The sequence below is a fragment of the Conger conger genome, chromosome 1 (assembly GCF_963514075.1).
Source record: "Conger conger chromosome 1, fConCon1.1, whole genome shotgun sequence".
Classification (NCBI taxonomy): domain Eukaryota; kingdom Metazoa; phylum Chordata; class Actinopteri; order Anguilliformes; family Congridae; genus Conger; species Conger conger.
The window spans coordinates 78280914-78301996 of record NC_083760.1 but is presented as its reverse complement, the minus strand read 5'-3'; the positions used below and the strand labels follow the sequence as shown (position 1 = coordinate 78301996).

The following is a 21083-nucleotide window of genomic DNA, read 5'->3' as shown; positions in this document are numbered from 1 at the left end:
TGAAACACAACTTGGAATTCCAAAGGGCATTGTGTAACAAGGGGGTACATAAATAAGTCAAATATGATGATCAAGTACATAAAGGATCATTGCAAATATTACATATCATATCCTCACTCATTGCTGGAGTGTACCAACCTTTCATTGTACCAAAGCATTGGAAATAACCACAGTGCACACAGGAAGTGTCTGATGCCAAAGGAATGGTCGATTCCAGCCCACGGAGATCCGCTGTGTATTACGTAGGTCTCACTCCATCATTCAAGAGGAGTTATTGGTGTTTTCATGTTATCATAGGAGGAGGGCCAACAAGGGTGTGTCTATGGTAGGTATTTTTCTGAAAAGGGAAAAAATAGAAAGGCACAATGTACAGATTAATTGGCATGCTACATAATATGTAGGATACAGATATGCATAACCATTTGTCCACATTTCCTGTGTGAGTGTGTGTGTGTGTGTGTGTGTCTGTGTTTGTCTCCACCTACTGTGCACTTCATGAACTCGTGTCTTGATCTGATCTTCTCCCATTTCAGCTTGCTTGCTACTGAGTGGTTCCCATTACCATTTCCTATGTCTCTTTAAAACATTTTTTTGAAAAATGCCTCTAAAATCTAATCCAGCCCCTGAGCTCTGAAGACAGCACTGAGCCTGATGGTTGTAATGTACTGTTGGTTGATGACTGTATTTGATCAGTTGGAAGATGCTATGTCCAAGTAAAAGCAAGTATTGGTACAAAGGATATTTGAGTAAGTATATTTGAAGTGTTTTTTTTAAATATTTAAACGTACTATACGAGAAATTGAAAACAATGTGCAGAAATATAGTTCTCAATCGTGGTAGTGAAGCCTTAATCACAAGCACTTCTCACTGAATGTCTGGCTCAAAGATTCATGTGCATAATGAATTATTATGGTGGTTGTGTATCAACTGTACCTTTTAAAAACGACTTCATCTTTTGGGGACAGGTGTATTGTATCGCAGGCCTGACACATTTCAGTCAATACCTCGGTCACTGAACCAGTTTTTGACTTAGAGAAGTTACCACATTGAACTATCATTCTAGAGCTTAAAAATTATTCTAGAGTGATAGTGGTACGCACTATGGTAAACGGTCTGTAATGACCATTTCTTTAGGTTTGCGGCTTTTGAAGGTACCACCTTCCATCGACTATGATGTAATGTCGAATACAACTAGTTTTTAGCACTATATTAGTATCAGATAATCCCATTATATTAGTAATACATCATCCAATTTCCATATTGTTAAAAACGGTTTAAAGAATTCTACAGAGTAATTTGAGACCCCTCTGGCCCTCTGTATTTCTATTTTTGCTGACTAGCCTGTATTGCTACTTGCTTTCATTACATTGAAGATCATCAATATGTCATACTCATAATGCGTTTTTTTTTAAATGTTTTTGTTAAAAGTAAAAGAAACCTAGGACCTTTCTGACAAAGGTCCTGGTTGACAACAATAAATAAAAAGGCGCGAGACCACTAAACTAACAGACTGTCTCTACACGTTGCAATGAAACGCTACTCATCTTAGGAAAGCAAACTAAGCTTTCTGAAATAAATCCAACAAAACAACAGAAGACAAATACTTCCTCAGTGCTCTTATCTCATCCAACCTGTTATTTCAGGAACAGCCACAGAAATAACGACTAAATGTTTCAACAACCAGTTGCATAAGCTGACTTGCCTAGTTCACGTGAGTGACTCACTGCCTGCCTACTGTACAATAAATCTATTTAGGTTGTGCAGCATAAATACTTTCCAAGGTCTAATGCAATATTAGCGCTATAGTAGCTAATCTTGCGTCAACGGCATACGCATCTGAAAAACTACAGTGGTGCAAAAATAAAAAGATAATGCTGCACTACTACAAATTGTTACGTCAATAATTCACACAGGTATTAGATTTGCGTGATTCAAGTCACATGACACCCTAGTCACGTGTTTGTGTTCAAGTTTCAGGATATTTTTTTCCTAGGTTAAAAAAACCCACCTTCGTCCCGCCTTCTTGGCATTGCTATTGGTTCCCGTGAACACCTTGAAGACATTGATAGGTCTGAATACACTTCCCGTCACAGTCCTTGCAGGTAATTAACGCCCCCATTCTTCAAACTCGTTGAGAGTAATAGATATCTTTCCTAAAGTAAGAAAAATAAGTTGCGAAAAAGCTAGATATGGTTTATTCAGAAGAATGAAGTAGAGCTATTTTTTAAACAGCGGAAAAGATTGCGGCACGGAGAGGTGGGTCAAAAACGAAAGAGTTACTTAAGATAGCCTGTAAGTTTTTCTGTTAGCAAACGAACTAGCTAGCTAATTCAACGAATGACGTCCAAGGTGTCCGTCAGCCAGTGCTATTTGTTTCTGCATTTGTCAGCGTTATTTTACTTGCCATGTATTTTGCGTGTTTAGTTGGTTTGTTCGCATGTGTGTGTGTATGTGTTTGTTTGAAAGAGAAACCAAAAGACAGACACGACAACAGAATCGATTAAATTGATAAGAGTCACTCGTATTGGATTGTTATTCATGTATTGATTCCTAAAGGATATCGTTTTCTGTTTCTGTATTTAAAATATTGGTCTAGAATATTTTCCAATTTAGTAGATGAGACACCCCCCCCCCCCCATGATGAAGAATTGATCATGTCAAAGTAACCAATAGTGGTAAGATGCGCTGTTCTGTTCGGCTGGAAGGACAAGATTAATGACAGAAAGTTATATTCCTTAGCAGCGCTTTGAATGCCAGGTCTCCACGTAGTACAGGTAGTAAAGCTGACAAGCGTACACAGAGAGCGCAGCATGGAAAAGCATGGTGTTTGTGATGTAGCTGTTGTAAGAGGTACCACAGAGAGTGCGTGGACAATGTAGCAGCATTAATGTGCAAAGCATTAGGCTTTTTTTGACGTTAGCCTGCCTGGTGGAGGATGATAGGAGAATGCCAGATTTGGGCATGGAGAGCCCTGTCCTATGGTCACTGTAGCAACTCAGAGAGGGCCAGAGGAGCGGCCTGTGAGAGTAGGGTGACAGGGAAGGCTGTGAAGCACAGCAAGTTAAAAGCACTTTACAGTGGCAGATGTTATGGGGCAGAGTTCAGGCTATGGAATGCAGTTAGGTGGAGGTGTAAGCACTGGAACGCAGGAGGCAAGATAAAGGGCCTGCTGAATTTATTGATGTGTGAACTGCAGTTTTTTTTTTTTGGCTTACAGTTCCAGATTTAGTTTGCAGTAAAGAGGAACTTTGGTCTGCATTCTGACTCCTTGTTGAAAGTCCCCCCCCCCCCCCATAAAAAACACAAAAACAGTATCTAGTAGGACATTGAATGATTCTTCTGTTTTTTTTTTGTTGTTTTTTTTCAGAATGGGTATCAAAACACCTCCTGACATCAGATAAATGAGCAGGTTCACAGTGTATTGACCATATTTATAGATATATAAATATCTGCTGTTAGGAGGTTCGGTTGAAGATTTAATGGTGGGTATCTAGAGGAATGAGCCATAAAGATGGAGGAAGCAGAACTAAGCTGATGTATAAGAAACATAGAATAACATAGATTCTTAGGTAGATATTTATCAGACTGAGGGTATAGATAGAGTTGAGCTGATACTAAGGGCCAGGGTAGCAGTGTGACTATGGACTGTGGGGAGAGCGTCCTCTGTGCGGCAGGAGAGGTGGACCTGGATCCTGACATCGTGAGTGAAGAAGCAGGGAAGGTCTACTCCGAGCTGCAGGTAAAAAAAAATGCCTTTATTTGTCTGTTTCTCTGAACGTTGAGCTGCCTGCTCTCCAGCTGTCTTTGGTGGTTCTTTCTGACTGTTGCTGTTTTTCTTCTTCTGTAGTTCTTTCTGACTGTAGTTCTTCTTCTGTAGTTCTTTCTAGTCCGTTAAGAGATTATGCGACCTGGTATGTCTTAAAGTGTCACCTCTGTCTCGCCTCTGTGCCTGTCTCAAACCCTGGCCTTGCACTTCATCTGCCTGCCACACGCACACGCACTCGCTCAGTCCAGACAGTGTGTGCATTACGCCTGAGCCCGCTCTCCCTGCCCTGCAGACGGTGATCGAGACCCACGGGGCTGATGTGGTGGAGTCGCTGGTGCCCGTTCTGGTATGGGTGCTGGAGGGCCTGGCTACCTGCCGCGCCCGGCTCAGAGAGATGGAGGCGGTGGCGGAGAGGGAGCAGGGCGAGAGAGAGGAGCTGTTGACCAGGTTTCAGAGCGAGAGGGCTCTGAAGAGGGAGAGCCAGGAGGTGAGAGGGAAGGGCAGGAGTGGTGCTTCACGGGGACAGGCTAAATATGCGTACACTGTACATTAGTATATTATTATTTTCTGGAGTAAGACACAGCGTGACACTACATGTGCATAGAGCAAAGAGAGCTCTTCTTTTGGTTAAACCTGACTGACAGGAAAAAGGCAAAAAACCAGAGAGGAAGCAGGATGTACTCTGCTCCGCTGAACTGAAACGTCAGTGCAAACTGAGATTTCGTTTTTGAACCGCAGTGCTGTAGTAAATGGCACTAATGGTCATGTGAATGGCTCCATTGTGTCCCCTGTTAGCGCTACTTGGAGCTGGATGACCAGTTTGAGCAGGAGCGCCGGGCCATGCGTGGAAGGGAGAAGGAGAGAGAGCGGAGGGAGAGGGAGCTGGAGAAGAAGGCCCGAGAGCAGGCAGACCAGTGTGAGCGCCTCGTCTGCTTGTCTGCCTTCTCTCCTTCCATCAGTGTGCCTGGTGCTTTTTCAGCACTGTTCATTCATTCATATTATTTCTCCCTATTTTGTATTTCATTTGTTAAGTCTGTCTGCCAAATCTAGCACTCTCCTATTGTTAAGTGGTTCTTTCTGTGCTCCCGGGTACCTGCGTAACTAGCACCGTGGTTGTCGTTATCCTTACTGCACTGATGATTGTTTTGGAATTTAACATTAGATACTTCTCCTATTGCTTGTTTTGTGACAGTGCTGGCTTTAGAGGAGCAGAGGACAAGCCTGGCTCGGGACTTGAACACGCTGAAAAACACACACCACAAGGTTAGGCCGCGTTCTCCCTATGTGCATTGTAATGTATAGAGAGAAAAAAGGGTACATGCTTCATATAACAGTGTATGCTGAGTTATGTCTCTATCGCTCTCTCTTCATCAGCTGTTGCACAGTTATCGTGATGTTGTTGAGAAGAAAAAAGACTCTGAGAGAGAAGGGTCCCTCTCCCCATTAAGGTGTGTGTTTGTGTGTCTACGTGTATAACACTTTTATTGTGTGTGCTCTGTTTATTTTCTGAATTGAAATGCAATTCCTTATTCTTATTTGTTTTTGTTTGTATACATCCAGGAACCATGTGTGTTTAAAGAGTTCTGATGTCCCACCTGACCTGGGTATCCAACTCGTACCCCCTGTTATGCAGGTAAATACTCACATTTTCATTTTTAGCCACTTTAGAAACTAGTTTTTGTTCTGGTCACAAAAACATCTTGCCTATCCCTGGAAGGTATGGTTAGCTTTTGTTATTTCATTCAGTAATCACTTTGGGTGATATTTAGTATTGGATCTGTTCCTACATGCATGACGGGTAAAATACTGATAAAAACTGATAAAAAAAGCATTATCCTATATTTTTTAGGAGATACTGACTATTTAATTTCTGTACATGGTTGAACTGAAAGAAGTATGTGTGTGTAATATAATGTAATATCAGAATGGGGAAGAAATGTGATCTCAGCGACTTTAACCGTGGAATGATTGTTGGTGCTAGACCAACAATCTCAGAAACTGGTGATCTCCTGGGATTTGGTGCTAAAAACCAAAAAAATCCAGTGAGCTGCAGTTCTGTGGGCAAAAACGCCTTGTTAATGAGAGACGTCAGAGGGGAAGTGTCAGACTGGTCGAAGCTGACCGTAACACTTACAACCACAGATTACAACAGTGGTACGCAGAAGAGCATCTCTGAACACAAAATGTGTCAAACCAATAAGTGGATAGGCTACAGCAGCAGAAGACTAAGTTTAAAAAATTAGTCAAATAAATTCCTAATAAAGTAATAACTTTGTGTACTTTAATTCATGCAAACATATGGCACATTGATTGGAAACAAATTTGGTTTTGTACTTGAGCTGATTCACACCTTGTCTATTCTGACAGAATTGCCCTGTACAGACTGAGCCAGTAGCAGAGACCAACAGTGACCTCGCCCCTTTGGAAACTCCAGTTGCCGAGGCTGACAAGGGGAATGACAAGCTCATGGAATCTGAAGAGGAGGGGACTGATCCTTCCTTTGTGGATTCCATCATCAGCTCCACTCCAGAGCTGGGACAGCTGGACCACTTTGGGCTGGCCAGGTACTGCGCTTGCCCTGTGCTGTTGACCGTTGGTGCTCTGTGGAGGACTGACGAAATCCTGACTGAATGAGTGTTGACTGGAGTGTTGGAGCATTGTTTAAATGTAGCTGGAAGAATTCTGTGTCAGTAGGGCTGGCAGCAAAACCACTATTACAGTATTACCATCGATAAGCCCAGGCTTGTGAAGCTGAGGCTAATCTCCAAAAGCGCTCCGTCTCGCTGAACCTCGCAATTATTCCAGCTGAAAATGCCTGCTGTTCATATGACTGCAGGTGGCTGACGCTTCTCCAGATAAACTGTAATCTAGGGCTATCTATAAAGATATCTAGTACTGTCAAAGTCATCTGAATACAAATATCTAAGTTAAATGGATCATAATTCTAAATATGTGAAGTAAGAGATCAGGCATTATTTCACACTTGAAATGGGAACATCCAGGCAGCAGTGATTCTATTCTTGGAGAAGCAATGGATTCAGTGCGGTACAGTAGTTTAAATGATGTTGCTTATTGTCATGTTTGTGCGTTGTGAGTTGATACTTGGCTGAACCTAGGCAATTACATTACATTACATTATTGGCATTTGGCAGACGCTCTTATACAGAGCGACGTACAGTTGATTAGACTAAGCAAGAGACAATCAGGAATTCAGGGTTAAGGACCTTGCTCAAGGGCCCAACGGCTGATTAGACTAAGCAGGAGACAATCCTCCCCTGGAGCAATGCAGGGCAAGGCGCAACGGCTGTGAGGATCTTATTGTGGTTACACCGGGATTAGAACCACTGACCCAGTCATTCACCTTAACCACTATGCTACAGGCCGCCGTATCTTGTGGAATTCTGACCTCATTGATTCCCAGAGCCTTGACGATTTCAGAACCCAAGGTCAAAGGTCAGGACTGTTTGGCCTGATTGTTCCTCAAGTTAAATTTATTTTTATTTTTATTTTTCTCCTCCAATTTCAAATGACAAGTTGTAAACTAACAGCTTGCAAGTTCTCTTCATCTGTGTGATATAGATTGAATATTCATATTATATTTCATACATACAGTATATTTGCTGTTTTATACATTTCATAGAGGGGACTGTCGCCCTCCAAGAGCTGCATTAGGCATTATATTTTTAGTGTGTTGGTGATTCATGTTTTATGAGGCATTTAGTTTATAGTTGGAGTGTCAAGTCATTGCATTCAAGCTCAAATATAGAGCTGCACATACCTTATAATTCAAGGAGCATTAATCTGATATGTTGTGTATAGTAACAAACATGCTTAGTCCCCTTAGTGTGTCAAGCCCAAAGTAATCTGTTCAACAATAAATGTAGAGAAAAAACAAGTGTTTTCAAGTTTACAGTTTAAGGATTGTTTGAACAATTTGTCGTGCAAGTATTGTAAATGCGATGTTTTGCCCATCTCCGATAAACTCAAATATCTGTCCAGCAATAGAGATCAACAGACACGGGTTCACAATGGAAGAAGTGGTGTAGCGGTGTGTAATGCTCGATATCCTCTCTGTCTCTCCATCAGTACCCCCAAAACCGCACAGAACCTGAGCCAGCTCCTCAGTGCCGAGCCCAAGCCCAAGCCCCAAGGGGAGGAGGAGGTGGCCAAGGTGGACCGGGAGCAGCTGGAGGACCAGGAACCCGGGAAGGAGGCGGAGGCGGAGGCGGAGGCGGAGGAGGAGGAGGAGGAGGACCAGGACAGCCTGGAGTGGGAGCTGAGGAACACAGACTCGGTTTTCTCCGAGCTGTCGGAGCTGAGTCGGGAGTTTGTGGAGAGTGTGGACAGAGGGGCCAGTGTGAGAGGTGAGGGGGCCTGGGACGGGTGCCAGGTACTGGGGAGAGAGACAGGCTGTGGGTGTGGGAGTCTGAGTAAACGGGGGAGAAAGAACATCTACGCTACAGTTGCCTGTCAGTGCAGACATGTTTTTAAGGCACTAACTGTCTCTGCTCGTCTCGCTACTTCCTGTTTTCTCTTCAGGGAGTTCCGACCAGTTTGAAGAGATTATTTTACAGTATGAGGAACTGAAACGCACCCAGTAAGAACATCTCTCTCATATCATTGTCATGCCAATGCATCCGCTGTTGTTCTGCTGTTCTGCTGTTCTGCTAGAGCAGCGTTCCCCTCTCTGTTTGCGTAAGTCACTGCACTGGTTGTTCAGGTTGTGCCCTGTATTTCCCCTGTGTTTTTCCTCAGTGAACTGGTCGAGGCAGCCAGAAAGGCACTCATCTCGCGTGTCGAAGAACTGACCAATGAGAGGTCTGCCCTCAGCCTAGAGGTGGAGACTTGCCAGGAAACTGTCACTCGACTGGAAGGGAGGATGAGGGAGATGGAAGAGGAGACAAAGCGGTCCGTGTTGCCATGCAAATTCTGTGTTTATTTTTGGTTTAGTTCCATAATTTCAGAATTATTTTATGAAACATTTCAAAATGGTTCTAAACATTTCTACATACTGATCCTGCCACGTGTCCCTCCTGTGATGTGTTCCTCCTTTCCTGAAGGCTGAGGAAAGAGCTTGAGGAGAGTCAGAGTGAAGACGAGGTGAGTTGCATCAAATTATTTAATTTTTTCCCTCTCATTTTCAAATTCGGTAAGCACTGTAGTTTTGCATAATTGAATACGATAATTGAATTTGACATGATTGACTTCTGGTGGCACGGATGGTGCAGTGGGTAGCACTGCCGCCTCACAGCAAGGAGGTCCTGGGTTTGAATCCCCGGCCGGGGCCTCTCTGCGGAGTTTGCATGTTCTCCCCGTGTCTGCCTGGGTTTCCTCCGGGTACTCCGGTTTCCTCCCACAGCCCAAAGACATGCAAGTTAGGCTGATTGGAGAGTCTAAATTTCCCATAGGTATGAGTGTGTGAGTGAATGGTGTGTGTGCCCTGTGATGGACTGGCGACCTGTCCAGGGTGTATTCCTGCCTTTCGCCCAATGTATGTTGGGATAGGCTCCAGCCCCCCTGCGACCCTGTTCAGGATAAGCGGGTTAGGATAATGAATGAATGGATGAATGAATGAATGATTGACTTCAGCGGGATACTTTAGTTTTGTACCCAAACGGATCCTCTTGCCCCTGTTTTGGTGGGTGGGAGTGATGTGTGCCCCTCCTTTCCCCTGCAGTCCTCCCTGCCCCTCTCTCTGCGGCGCTTCTCTCGCTCAGAGATGGCGCGGGTGGTGATGGAGAAGAACCAGTACAAGGAGCGTCTCATCGAGCTGCAGGAGGCTGTGCGGAGGTCCCAGACCATCAGGTACACACGCCAAGCCATGTCTATGCCCACGTCCACACCATCTCCACACGCCAAGCCATGTCTATGCCCACGTCCACTCCATCTCCACACGCCAAGCCATGTCTATGCCCACGTCCACACCATCTCCACACGCCAAGCCATGTCTATGCCCACGTCCACACCATCTCCACACGCCAAGCCATGTCTATGCCCACGTCCACACCATCTCCACACGCCAAGCCATGTCTATGCCCACGTCCACACCATCTCCACACGCCAAGCCATGTCTATGCCCACGTCCACACCATCTCCACACGCCAAGCCATGTCCACACTCCATCTCCACACGCCAAGCCATGTCTATGCCCACGTCCAAACCATCTCCACATGCCAAGCCATGTCTGCACTCCCATCTCCACACGCCAAGCCATGTCCACACCATCTTCACACGCCAAGCCATGTCCACACCATCTCCACACGCCAAGCCATGTCTGCACTCCACACCATACCCATTCTCCCTCTGATTCAATACATGGCCTCTTGGTCTTCCAGAGCCACCAAGGAGGTGAGGAGTGCAGAAGACAGGAAGAGCACTGTGTGGAGGAGGTAAGAAGAAGAGAGATTTCCCCATCCATCTGTCTGTCCATCTTTCTTATTCCATCATGCAGATCAATAAAACACAGTTGGCATGGAATCCAGTACATGCCAGGATACTTTGTTTTCCATGGAGATATATTTAAAATGACACGATGTGTTCACTCCTGTCCCACCCTGCTGGCATTTCTGATGGATGCTGGGATTGGTTTTACTCTTGAGGGATGTTCTGGGGTCACAATGGGAATCATGATGACCAATTGATGGCATTTGAATAATTTATTTTGTGACAGGGTTGTTGTTCTGGTCTTCCAATCAAAAAGATTTCCAGACTTTGTGTAGAATTTCTTAAAGATTTTCAATAAAAGAATCTTCAGAATATCAGACTTTATTCTCTAACAGCGAATCATAAAGCCGTGGTGTGTCTCTGCAGAGTGACCCAAATCCATACAGTTACAGACAGGTTTTATACAGTTTCCAAACAGGCTTATCTCTTCCAACAGGTGTCTCTTTTCACCGCACCACAATGACTTCACAATCCCTGATAAGGATAGGTACATTCTGGTTGGTTTGGTGCCAATTTTGGCCAGTATTGTGAAATCATTGTCGTTCTAAAAATATGTTTGTTCACTCCACAAGTGCCTGTAGGGCCGAACGCCCCCCCCCCCACCCCCACCCTGGAAGAGTTCCAAATCCCCAGGGTCCTTGTTCTCCTGACGGGCCAACGCAGCCCCAGGGAGCCTCTAGTGGTCTTTTTTTCTTAAGTGCATACAAACAGCGAACGGGATACCGTATAACCAACAGTGGATGTGACTTAATTAATACAACAATTAAACTTAATACAACCCTATACTTTCACGCATGTATATGGGCATATATATATATATGGTCTATGCATGTCTATCACATTTATCTGGATCTATGCATTTTACTAATCATGAGTGCATATATTGATTTTCACATTTGTGGCTACCGATCACATTGTTTACATTGATTATCACATTAATATGGCTTTTGGCATTACATTTACATTTACATTTTAGTCATTTGGCAGATGCTTTTAATCCAAAGCGATTTACAAGTGCATAGGTTCTTCCACAAATCAAAGCACAACATCCATAACTAGGAAAGTACACATGAAATGCTGTTCTAAACATATAGTCATAAGTGACTTTTTTTTTTTTTTGGGGAGGTTGGATAAGGAGGATAGGGATATCAGAGAAGGGGGCGGGGGAAATCAGGAGGGAGGACTAAGGTAGAGTTTGAAAAGGTGGGTTTTTAGTCTGCGTCGAAATAGGGGGAGGGATTCTGCTGTCCTGACAGTGGTAGGCAAGTCATTCCACCACTGAGGAACCAGAACGGAAAACAGGCGTGAACGTGCAGCTCGACCGCCAGGTGCACGTAGAGAGGGAACCATAAGGCGACCAGAGCTGGCAGACCGGAGTGGTCTAGCTGGGGAGTAGGGAGTGATCAAGGATTGTATGTAAGGTGGGCCGTCCCCTTAGCAGCCTGAAATGCCAACACTAGGGCCTTGAATCGGATGCGTGCGGCAATAGGAATCCAGTGGAGACCAATGAGAAGCGGGGTGGCATGAGCGCATATTAAGTACATATTACCATACGGGTATATGATGCATTAGATTTTAACTTAATATTTAACTTAATATGACCTTAATGTTTTTAGAAAGCTGCATTGTGCTAAAACCTTGGACTTCTTGTTTTATTTTGTGTTGTATGGAGTAAAAACTGGATTTGGTTCAGATGTAAATATTTACCTCTTATGTTAATGTTGGTCGACCTTTGCTCAAACTAATAGCCCCGTATTGATTAAATGAGTCATGTTATTATTTGAAAGTGTTTCACATGAGTCAAATTAACTTTCTCTTTAACATCTGTTAGGTTCAACCGCTTGTTTGGCCTCACCAAAGATCCATTCGCCCCACGCCCAGAAGAAGCACAAGCCCTTCCCCCAGGTTCAACCCAACCGCTCCTGCTGCCACTGTCTCCACGACAACTGGTTGTCAATCAGACTCCAGCAGAGTGAGCTGATTCAAATAAACTTTAGGGAGAAACAGGCTTTGTAACTTACCTCACCCGTGTTACACTTTAGGGAACAACTCACGAGATGCATGTCAGTGTAATGACATGCACCTCTCCCTCTGTCCCCCTCTTGCTTTCCGTCTCTCGCCTGCTCTCCTGCTCTGTCCCTCTCTGCCTTTCTTGCTCATTCCCCCCCCCCCCCCCCCGCTCTCTCAGAGGTTCTCCTCCTGCCGTGCTCTCTCCGCGGGTGAGGAGGAAGGAGCTCTACAGGGACATCCGCTCCCATGTGTGGAGCAGTCTGGGAAAGAGGCAGCTGCACGGCTGGAGCATGCCTCCCCCCCACGCAGCACAGGTAACACACACTCCTACATGCGTACAGACTCACACACAGTCCCTGCATACTTTTATATTTGGTGTGTACAGATTAAACAAACCGCAGTATTGCTCTATTGCCCAGGTGTAGCTGAACATAAAACAAGTGTCAGATGCTGGAGTTTGAATTGCAGGATTACACGGGTCCCCCGGCTGAACCAAAAGATGTCCCGGTTCTGGTCCAGCTGAGACTCTTGGACCAGAAGGATGCCACAGCCAAGGTGCGAGTGAACGGTCTGAACGGGCAGTTGTCCATGGGCGTGATGATGATGATGATGATTGATGATGTTTTCTTTACTTTACCTGCAGTTGTCCTGTGCTACAGCAGTCACACCCGAGATATCGGGTGAGCAGACGGTAAGTATCCCAGTCAGTCAGTAACCACAGGTAATTAATACTGGTGCCTCTGGTACTGGTTAATCATGAATGTTGTGGACACACTTAAAGGGATAGCTCACTTAATCTGGAAACATAACCTCATTGTACCAGCCAGTTTTGAGATGACTGCCATTTTATAAATCTGTCTAAATTACACACAAAAAACTGTCTGGCTCAATTGAGAACAAACACTAAAATGGAAATGCTGTTTAAAATTGTGGACTATCTCTTTAAACTAAAATCATAAGCCTCCCTCTCATATTTTTGTTTTGTCAGTGTGCAGTCTGGGTGGTCTCTGGCCCCGCCTCCAGCAGTGATGTCACGGTGATTGACCCAGCACGCTCCAACACTGTCCTGGATCAGTTCAGCCTCCCGCCCACTTCACCAGCACTCTGTCTCTGCGCCGTGCCCCCTACTGGTCAGTCTGGATAATACACTGAGGGAGTGCAAATGCCATGAAGCTAGTAATGGGAGATTGAGAATTTATTAATGGGTGGAGTTGCCACATGCTGAAAGTTATTGAGTTTATTTATTTTATTTTTATTTTGTTAATGGGGCAAAATTGGCTCAGGCGGTAAGAGCAGTCGTATGGCAGTCGGAGGGTTGCCGGTTCGATTCCACCCTGGGTGTGACCCTCAGTGTCCCTGAGCAAGACACCCAACCCCCAAATACTTCTGACGAGCTGGTTGGTGCTGTGCATGGCAGCCAATCGCTATTAGTGTATGAGTGTGTATGAATGGGTGAATGAGAAGCATCATTTATACAGTGCTTTGGATAAAGGCGCTATATAAATGCCAACCATTTACCATTACCATTTAATGCTTTACTCCATATCTGACTACAGCTGAATCACTCTCCCACATCTAGATTTATGCCAAGTCCTTAACTTATTATGTGTATATTCCCCATGCGCTGGACTGGTCTTGCATCTCAAGTACTTGAAGATGAAACGGAATCATGTGGCTCCAGCCTGTTCATAGGAACCCGATATAAAAGGCCTATTAACCTGATTTAAAATGCTGTTAGGAGCTCTTGATTGAGCTTTGAAAAAAAACAGGATAGAGGCTTAGAATCAGAAGGTGTAGGTGTAGTGTGGAGTCATTACAGATGACTACATACACCATGTTATTCTGTCAGTTTCCAAGTGCTTTTCCTCTTTAATCCTTTTTTTTCTGCACCAGGGGACTCGGCCGGAACGGTGTGGATTGGCACTCAGGATGGAAGGTGAGATTATCTGTGAAATAAGTACAGATACTGTAAGACAGAATCGCAACAGCGAGTGTACTGTACTGTGCAAGACAGGCGGTACCGAATGACTGTGAAGCTGCTTTCTTTTCTGTCCTGCAGTGTTTTAGTCCACTCTGCCTCCACAGCCAGGCGGCGCTGTTTACAGTCTGTCTCTCTTTCTGAGGGAGTGCACTCTCTCACGTGAGTAACACCTCATCCCCTCACTTTCACTGGAGTGTGTTAGTCTCTCTTGTCTCTCATTAGAATCCGTGTGTCTCTGGAGGGCTTTCTGTCTCCCATTGTTTTACATTACATTGTAGGCATTTGGCAGACATACACCAAAGTGCATACCCATAACCAGGGACAAGCGTGTTGAATGCCCTTCCAGGGAAGAGCACTTTCAAGTGCTAAGAATACAACAAAGATCGGGACTTGGGCCATTGTAGATTAATCTGACAATGGGTTCTATCTATAAAACCGTTTTCATACAACACAACGCAAAATAATGACATACTCTTATGTAGGAATGATATACACTTATGTAGGAGTAAGTAGTAATGTGGTTTAAAGCCATATTAGTGCCATGCAGCTTCTCAACCACTCTTTATAATCTCATACGTTTCAGGTATACTCAGGGTCAGGTGATCGCTGGATTAGCCAACGGAACACTGGCATTTTTCAAAGAGAATCCAGGTGAGTATGCCCTCACACACACACACACACACACACACACACACCCCTACCGTCCTGCATGTGTGCATTTGAGACGGTGTTTCTGCTGTAAACATTGTCTAAACGATAACAAACGACGCGCTGACAGGCGGCTGGGACCTCCTCCATCGCGAGCTGCTCCCCCTGGGCTCCACCCCCTTGCAGCCCATTCGCTGCTGCCTGGCCAAGGGGCCGGCGCTGTGGGTGGGCTACTGGAACAGGGTTCACGTGATCGACGTCCAGAGCCGGAAAGTGCAGGTGAGAGGATGAGAACGGTGGATCTGTATCTGTATTAACCACCCGTTTGGCTGCTGGAGAAAAGGGAGGAACATGCAAGTCTCTACATTGATTGGAGGGGTGTGGAGGGCAAACTCCTCTGAATTAAAATATTCACTCATTTTTAGGTCAATTGTAGATATTGGGCGTGGCCTGTAGTGTAGTGGTTAAGGTAAATGACTTGGACTGGCAACGTCGGTGGTTTGAATCCCAGTGTAGCCACAATAAGATCCGCACAGCCGTTGGGCCCTTGAGCAAGGCCCTTGACCCTGCATTGCTCCAGGGGAGGATTGTCTCCTGCTTAGTCTAGTCAACTGTATGTCGCTCTGGATAAGAGCGTCTGCCAAATGCCAGTAATGTAATGTGATGTAAATTCATTGAAATTGTCTCTATCTGTTCTTCAAGAATTTGCCAAAAATGTATTCGTAATTGTTTCACAGTAAATTAACTCAGACAATGTTGCTTCACATTATTTTCTAACCAGGGAAGCAGTTATGATGGGCTGATTATTTAAACAAATTGTCTGGCAGACTGGCTGCAATGAAACCAAAAGTCACTGGTATTATGGGTTCATTGCCAAGGCCTTGCTAATGTGTATCCATAACAAACTATTTTGAATCAATTTTGGGAGTAAGTGGCTTCAGTAAGCCAGTTTCACAGAACTCACAGAAGTGGCAGTTTTGCCCATCCTCACGGTGCACTTTTCTCCCCGTTTCTCAGCACTCGTTTTCTGTATCTGAGCGCAGCGAGCAGCAAGTGCGCTTCCTGTGTGCTGCAGGAAGTGGTGTTTGGACTTCCTGCCGATTGGACCCCTCCCTCCGCCTCTTTGATTGGGCGACCGGCCGGCCTCTACAGGAAGTCGATTTGACACCAACGGTCACCAACACCCTGGGTCTGTACTTTGTAACTTGTCCGTGTTCTTTTGTCTAGTTGTGAAATGGAATATCACGCCCATTTCTCTTCATCTCTCTCCATTTCTGCAGGCCCAGCCTTCCTGTCCCTCTCCCCCCTACAGATCTCCTCGCTCGCCCTCATCTGTGGGCGGCTGTGGGTGGGGACCGGAAGTGGTGCGGTATTCTCCATCCCTGTGCGTCTGGGTGAGTGCCTGCTGCCAACTGAAGGAAAGCGGTTACTGGTACTCAGCTGGAGCCATTGTGAAGGTTTTATTGTCCACCCTCTTTCATAGGCTCAGAATCCTCCATCCCATACTGTTCTCTGCCTGGGGCCCAGCTGTGTTACCATGGACACCGTCAGGCTGTCAAATTTATAATTTCAGCTCCAGGTTCGTAAGTCCTTCAAAAATCACTTCCCAGTAACTACTTTCACAGCGTATTTCTTTTTAAATAATTGCTTTTCTTAACCGTTCTGATTAAGTTTCTAAACTCATTACTCGTTTTTCACCCTCTTATCAATTCCTAATACAGTGTCTCACCACCTGGCTGAAGCCCATTTCGATGGCAGCACATCACTGCCACAATGAGAAAATAGTTTTCCACTCAGTATCTCGTTATGAGAATTTTTTCTTGTTATAACATGCAATTTTTCCTCATTATAACAAGATCCTTTTCTCATTGTAACAGCATACTAATGTTATCTCGTTATAATGCAAAAAGGATTTTGTTATAATGAGAAAGTTTCTCATTATAATGACATCCTGAGCAGAATGTTTTATTTTATTTTTTTACTGTGGCAGCACTGTGCTGCTGTACATTTCACTTCCATTCTGTGTATGTTTCTCCTATTTCCATTGATGAAAAGCTGGCAGGCTGCTTGTGTATATACTTCATGCCTCATTCTTACTTGCATCTCTAGTTTTACATATCATCTATTTATTGTAAGAACCAAATCTGGAATGTTTCTGAAGAGCAATTAAAATAAAATCCTTGTGTATAATGCTATAAGGAGTCACAAAGTATCGATTGTCTTAATTGTTCACTGCTTTGACTGTCAGACAGTCAATATTTTGTGACTTTTGACCGCAAGAGGTGTGAATAATCTGGCTTGATTCTGCTCTGAAATAAAAGTTTGTGAGAAACGTACATAATTTACAATGTGCTTATTGGCAGTTATGGTAAATGGTAAATGGCAGGCATTTATATAGCGCCTTTATCCAAAGCGCTGTACAATTGATGCTTCTCCATTCACCCATTAATACACACACTCACACACCGACGGCGATTGGCTGCCATGCAAGGCCCCGACCAGCTCGTCAGGAGCATTTGTGGGGTTAGGTGTCTTGCTCAGGGACACTTCGACACAGCCCAGGAGGGGGATCGAACCGGCAACCCTCCGACTGCCAGACGACTGCTCTTACTGCCTGAGCCATGTCGCCCCATATAGTTATAGTCCCCCCATGCTGTCATGATGCAAATCCTGCTTGCAAAAATAATGAAATGGTTTGTTATGAAGGAATGTGTTTGTGTAAACAGCCTTTAATTCTGTACAGTATGTTTTGAGCCCATGAGGTAGGTAGCCTAAATGTAGAATACCAATTGACAGGTTGTATTTGTTTTGGTCTACTGTCTTTAGGTTGTTTAAACCCCTCTACAGCTTCTGGGGCTGCCGGCTCTACCTCTCAGCTTATTCTCAGTGGAGGAGAGGGGTATATCAATTTCCGCATTGGTGAGTTTGTCACATTTAAACACATTGAAATACATTATTATGGCATACTTATTATGATCATTAGCGTGCATGTGAAAAATGCCACACCGTTTTTGTAACCTCCTACAATATTGACGTTGCATAATTTTAAATATTTACTTTGGTTTGTGGCAATTGTGGATGCATTTCTGATTAAATGTTTGCATATACATTTAAAACCCCCGTGCTGCTTTTCGTAATGTGTGTTATGTAACTTTTAAGTTTTCGTCCCAGCCATACATATACAGAACTTCATACTCCACACACTCGGTTGCACCTGGCCCTGTACTGTTTTGATTTGCATTATTTAGACGTCCAACATTTTCCATTTTAATACCCAGCTATGAGGCTCAGTATCACTTGGGTTTAAAATGGTGTCATGTTTTTTGTTTTCACGCTGTTTCATCGGTTTACTGATATTGGTGCATATTGATTCTTAAAATGGAAATTAATTATGCTTGGTGAATTCCTACAAGCATGCTATGTGTTATTTTGTTGAAACGCATGGCAAGCAAAAACAATGTAGGTGCAGGGTTGAATTAGCTTCTTCATGACAGCAGCCAGTCATATCAGTATGGTGCGTTTCAGAGGAGATCACAGGAGTGACAGCAGCCAGTCATATCAGTGTGGTGCGTTTCAGAGGAGATCACAGGAGTGACAGCAGCCAGTCATATCAGTGTGGTGTGTTTCAGGAGATGACGGGAGTGACAGCAGCCCTGAGGCCTTCCCCCAGCGGTCTGAACGCAGTCACATGATCATCTGGCAGAGCTCCACCCCTTCTCTACCAAGCCCTGCCCTCTGATTCATCTTGACCTTTGTTGTCGTTTGCTCTCCCTCATTTCTTGAGAAATCTTGGAAATTCAACTTGTGTGCCTTTAGTAAGGTTTGCCTTGTATTGCATTTAGCTTCTCTCTGACTTCATCCTTCGCTTCGACTAACTTCATCACGGTCACATAACCAACTGTGGAACCGTCTTCATATTCATGCAGCCGTTTCAGTGGTCAACTGAAAAACGGTCTTTCTGTCTCCTTACTCATTGCTATGAGTTTTGCATCATCATTCCATGAGAGTGACATTAACACGTGCAACAGCCCTCGATCAAAGGAGATTACTCATGCATTTTCAGACCAAAGTGCACAGTAGGTTTGGTTTACTAACTTTTACTGTAATTGACAACAGAATGTCATTCTGATCCTTTCTTCGACTCCCCAGACAATGATGCATAGCACTTTATAATTATCAACGTGGATGTGCATGTCTCCCTCTTCCCATGTCAGTGTTTGTACTCTGGAAGGTCCAGAAAGACCAGTTTTCCATGCAAAGCTTTGTATCGTTAATGTCAATTTCTCTCTATATATTGACTGTATAACACTGTGTGTAGTTTTTATTATTTTATTTTGTTTTATTTTGGATTTTAAGTTTCTTTAGTTTGCAGAGGAGGATGGAGAGAACAAGTACCTTTATGCAGTATTTGAAAATGTGTGCCTGTGTTAATGTTCTAAATTGTAACTGGAAATGTCTACATTTTTCCCCTGCTTGCTTGAAATGTTAGACCCTGATGAAAATGAAATTAACTTTTGTAAATACAATATTTTCATTAAAAATGACTACATTCTATATTTTTAATTCTGTGTAGCTGCCTAAATATTTGACTTTATTATTTTTTTTAAACCAAAATGAATACAGAGCTATATGTACCGTAAGGGGGTAAAGACATTTTGGTTTCAGTTATTTATTTATACAAATAAAACACCCAAAGTTTGAAATACATTTCACACAATCAAAAATGTGATGTCTTATGTAATAAAAAGTATAAAAACTTTATGGTGAAGGAACCATTTGATTAATCAGAAGGAAAGGCGCTATTCTAACAGAACAGAATACCCAAAGCTACCATTGATAATCCGGTGTACATTCACACTTTCAGCACAGCTATATATACCAAGGTGTATTCACTTGAGCCTCTTTGAACATGCTCAATGGGGTAATTTGCAATACTGTTGATTGAAGGTCCCCTGCTCAAACCTAAAAAAATATTTCCTGTGTGCCAGTCTGGCTTGCAGTGGTAACTCAGTCATTTCATCTTGTTTATAACCATCTAAAAGAAAGAAGAGAATTGATAAGGAGTCAACACAATGGTTTTAAAATATTTTTACAAATGGAAAGAGGTGGCAGTTGTGCAATACTATTACAGTTATGATCTGTTCGTACTATATTTTGACTGATAATAAAACATTGTATTCTTTGACACCCCATGCATTATTTATTATTTGGGGGGCAGGGGAGTTGAATAAATGGCTGTCTGTTTTCAAAATAGTAAATTGTATTTCTTTCTGCTTGTATAATGTACTCAGAAGGTAAAAAAAGGACATATGCCCTCTCTTACAATTTCCTTTGTTAAACCTTTAACATGCACGTAATATACCTGAACTACATTTATTGACCATCCAATACTGATGTTTGAACAATCACAGGTCATATACATTTACACCGTACTACATTACTTAACTAATAAATGGCATATGTTTAGTCTAAAGTGTTACCAAGAACACAATATATACTGTAGACACAAACTGGTATCCTACCGGGGGGAGGTAGGCACCCAACAATGGCAGACCCATCCCCCGACAACGTGCCCCACATACCCGAGCTTAGGCCCCACTGGGGGTCCGGTGTGTCCGGATCCTGCGGCTAAGAGTCCGAGCCAGCCGGTCCACTACAGTCCCGATGTGTCCCAGCTCCTTACGAGAGGTCAGGCCTTCAATGTTGCCACTGTACCACATGACCCAACCCCCGAGTGACATGAGGACCAGCAAGGCCCCAGAGTACACCAGTAGGTCCCCAAAGTCCCGGCCCTTTATCTCCAGGGGGGCAAAAACTCCCAAAAGCAAGGCAGATATGCCCATTAGATCCATCAAAACAGCAAACACCAGAGCAAGCTTGCAGTGTGACAGACCATCGTACTTGACCGCCATGGCCACCTGGGTTGAGGAGAAAGTGCAGAGTTTCCACATTGTTAATTGCTGCAATGATTGGTCAATTTCAAATATTCATATATTCACTTGTGGACTGCGTTTGCAAACTGTTTGAACCCGGGTGTGTGAACTCAACACCTAGAGTGAGAGGACATTAGAGATCCTAATATGCTCAAAAATGTTACGATATGGCTCAAGGTGTTGATTACTCTATTGGGCAAATATATTAAGCTTCTCGCTTAACGAATTGAATGCGATGTTAGTATTAACTGGTGCATGCTCAATGGAGTAACCCTTGTGTAAAACGTGACTTGAGTAGTCT

General features: G+C 43.9%; 1 protein-coding gene across 2 annotated transcripts; it reads left to right on the top strand.

The window, feature by feature from the left end:
- The first annotated feature begins 604 nt into the window (after positions 1–604).
- si:dkey-17m8.1 (C-Jun-amino-terminal kinase-interacting protein 4) lies at positions 605–20036 on the top strand. Of its 2 annotated transcripts, none has more exons than XM_061253340.1 (28): positions 605–746; positions 3368–3739; positions 4059–4253; positions 4562–4682; positions 4959–5029; positions 5141–5214; positions 5327–5399; positions 6134–6330; positions 7853–8130; positions 8306–8363; positions 8522–8674; positions 8827–8866; positions 9444–9571; positions 10102–10155; positions 12042–12182; positions 12399–12534; positions 12689–12775; positions 12864–12911; positions 13209–13350; positions 14114–14156; positions 14280–14360; positions 14785–14852; positions 14980–15128; positions 15867–16038; positions 16130–16243; positions 16333–16428; positions 17676–17768; positions 18479–20036. In XM_061253340.1, the coding sequence occupies exons 2-28, from the start codon at positions 3641–3643 to the stop codon at positions 18586–18588; spliced, it is 3021 nt and encodes a 1006-aa protein (XP_061109324.1). In that variant the 5' UTR covers positions 605–746; positions 3368–3640; the 3' UTR covers positions 18589–20036. The 2 variants fall into 2 exon arrangements, with proteins under 2 accessions (XP_061109324.1, XP_061109323.1); XM_061253339.1 differs by lacking the exon at positions 605–746 and adding an exon at positions 2108–2256.
- The last annotated feature ends 1047 nt before the right edge of the window (positions 20037–21083 follow it).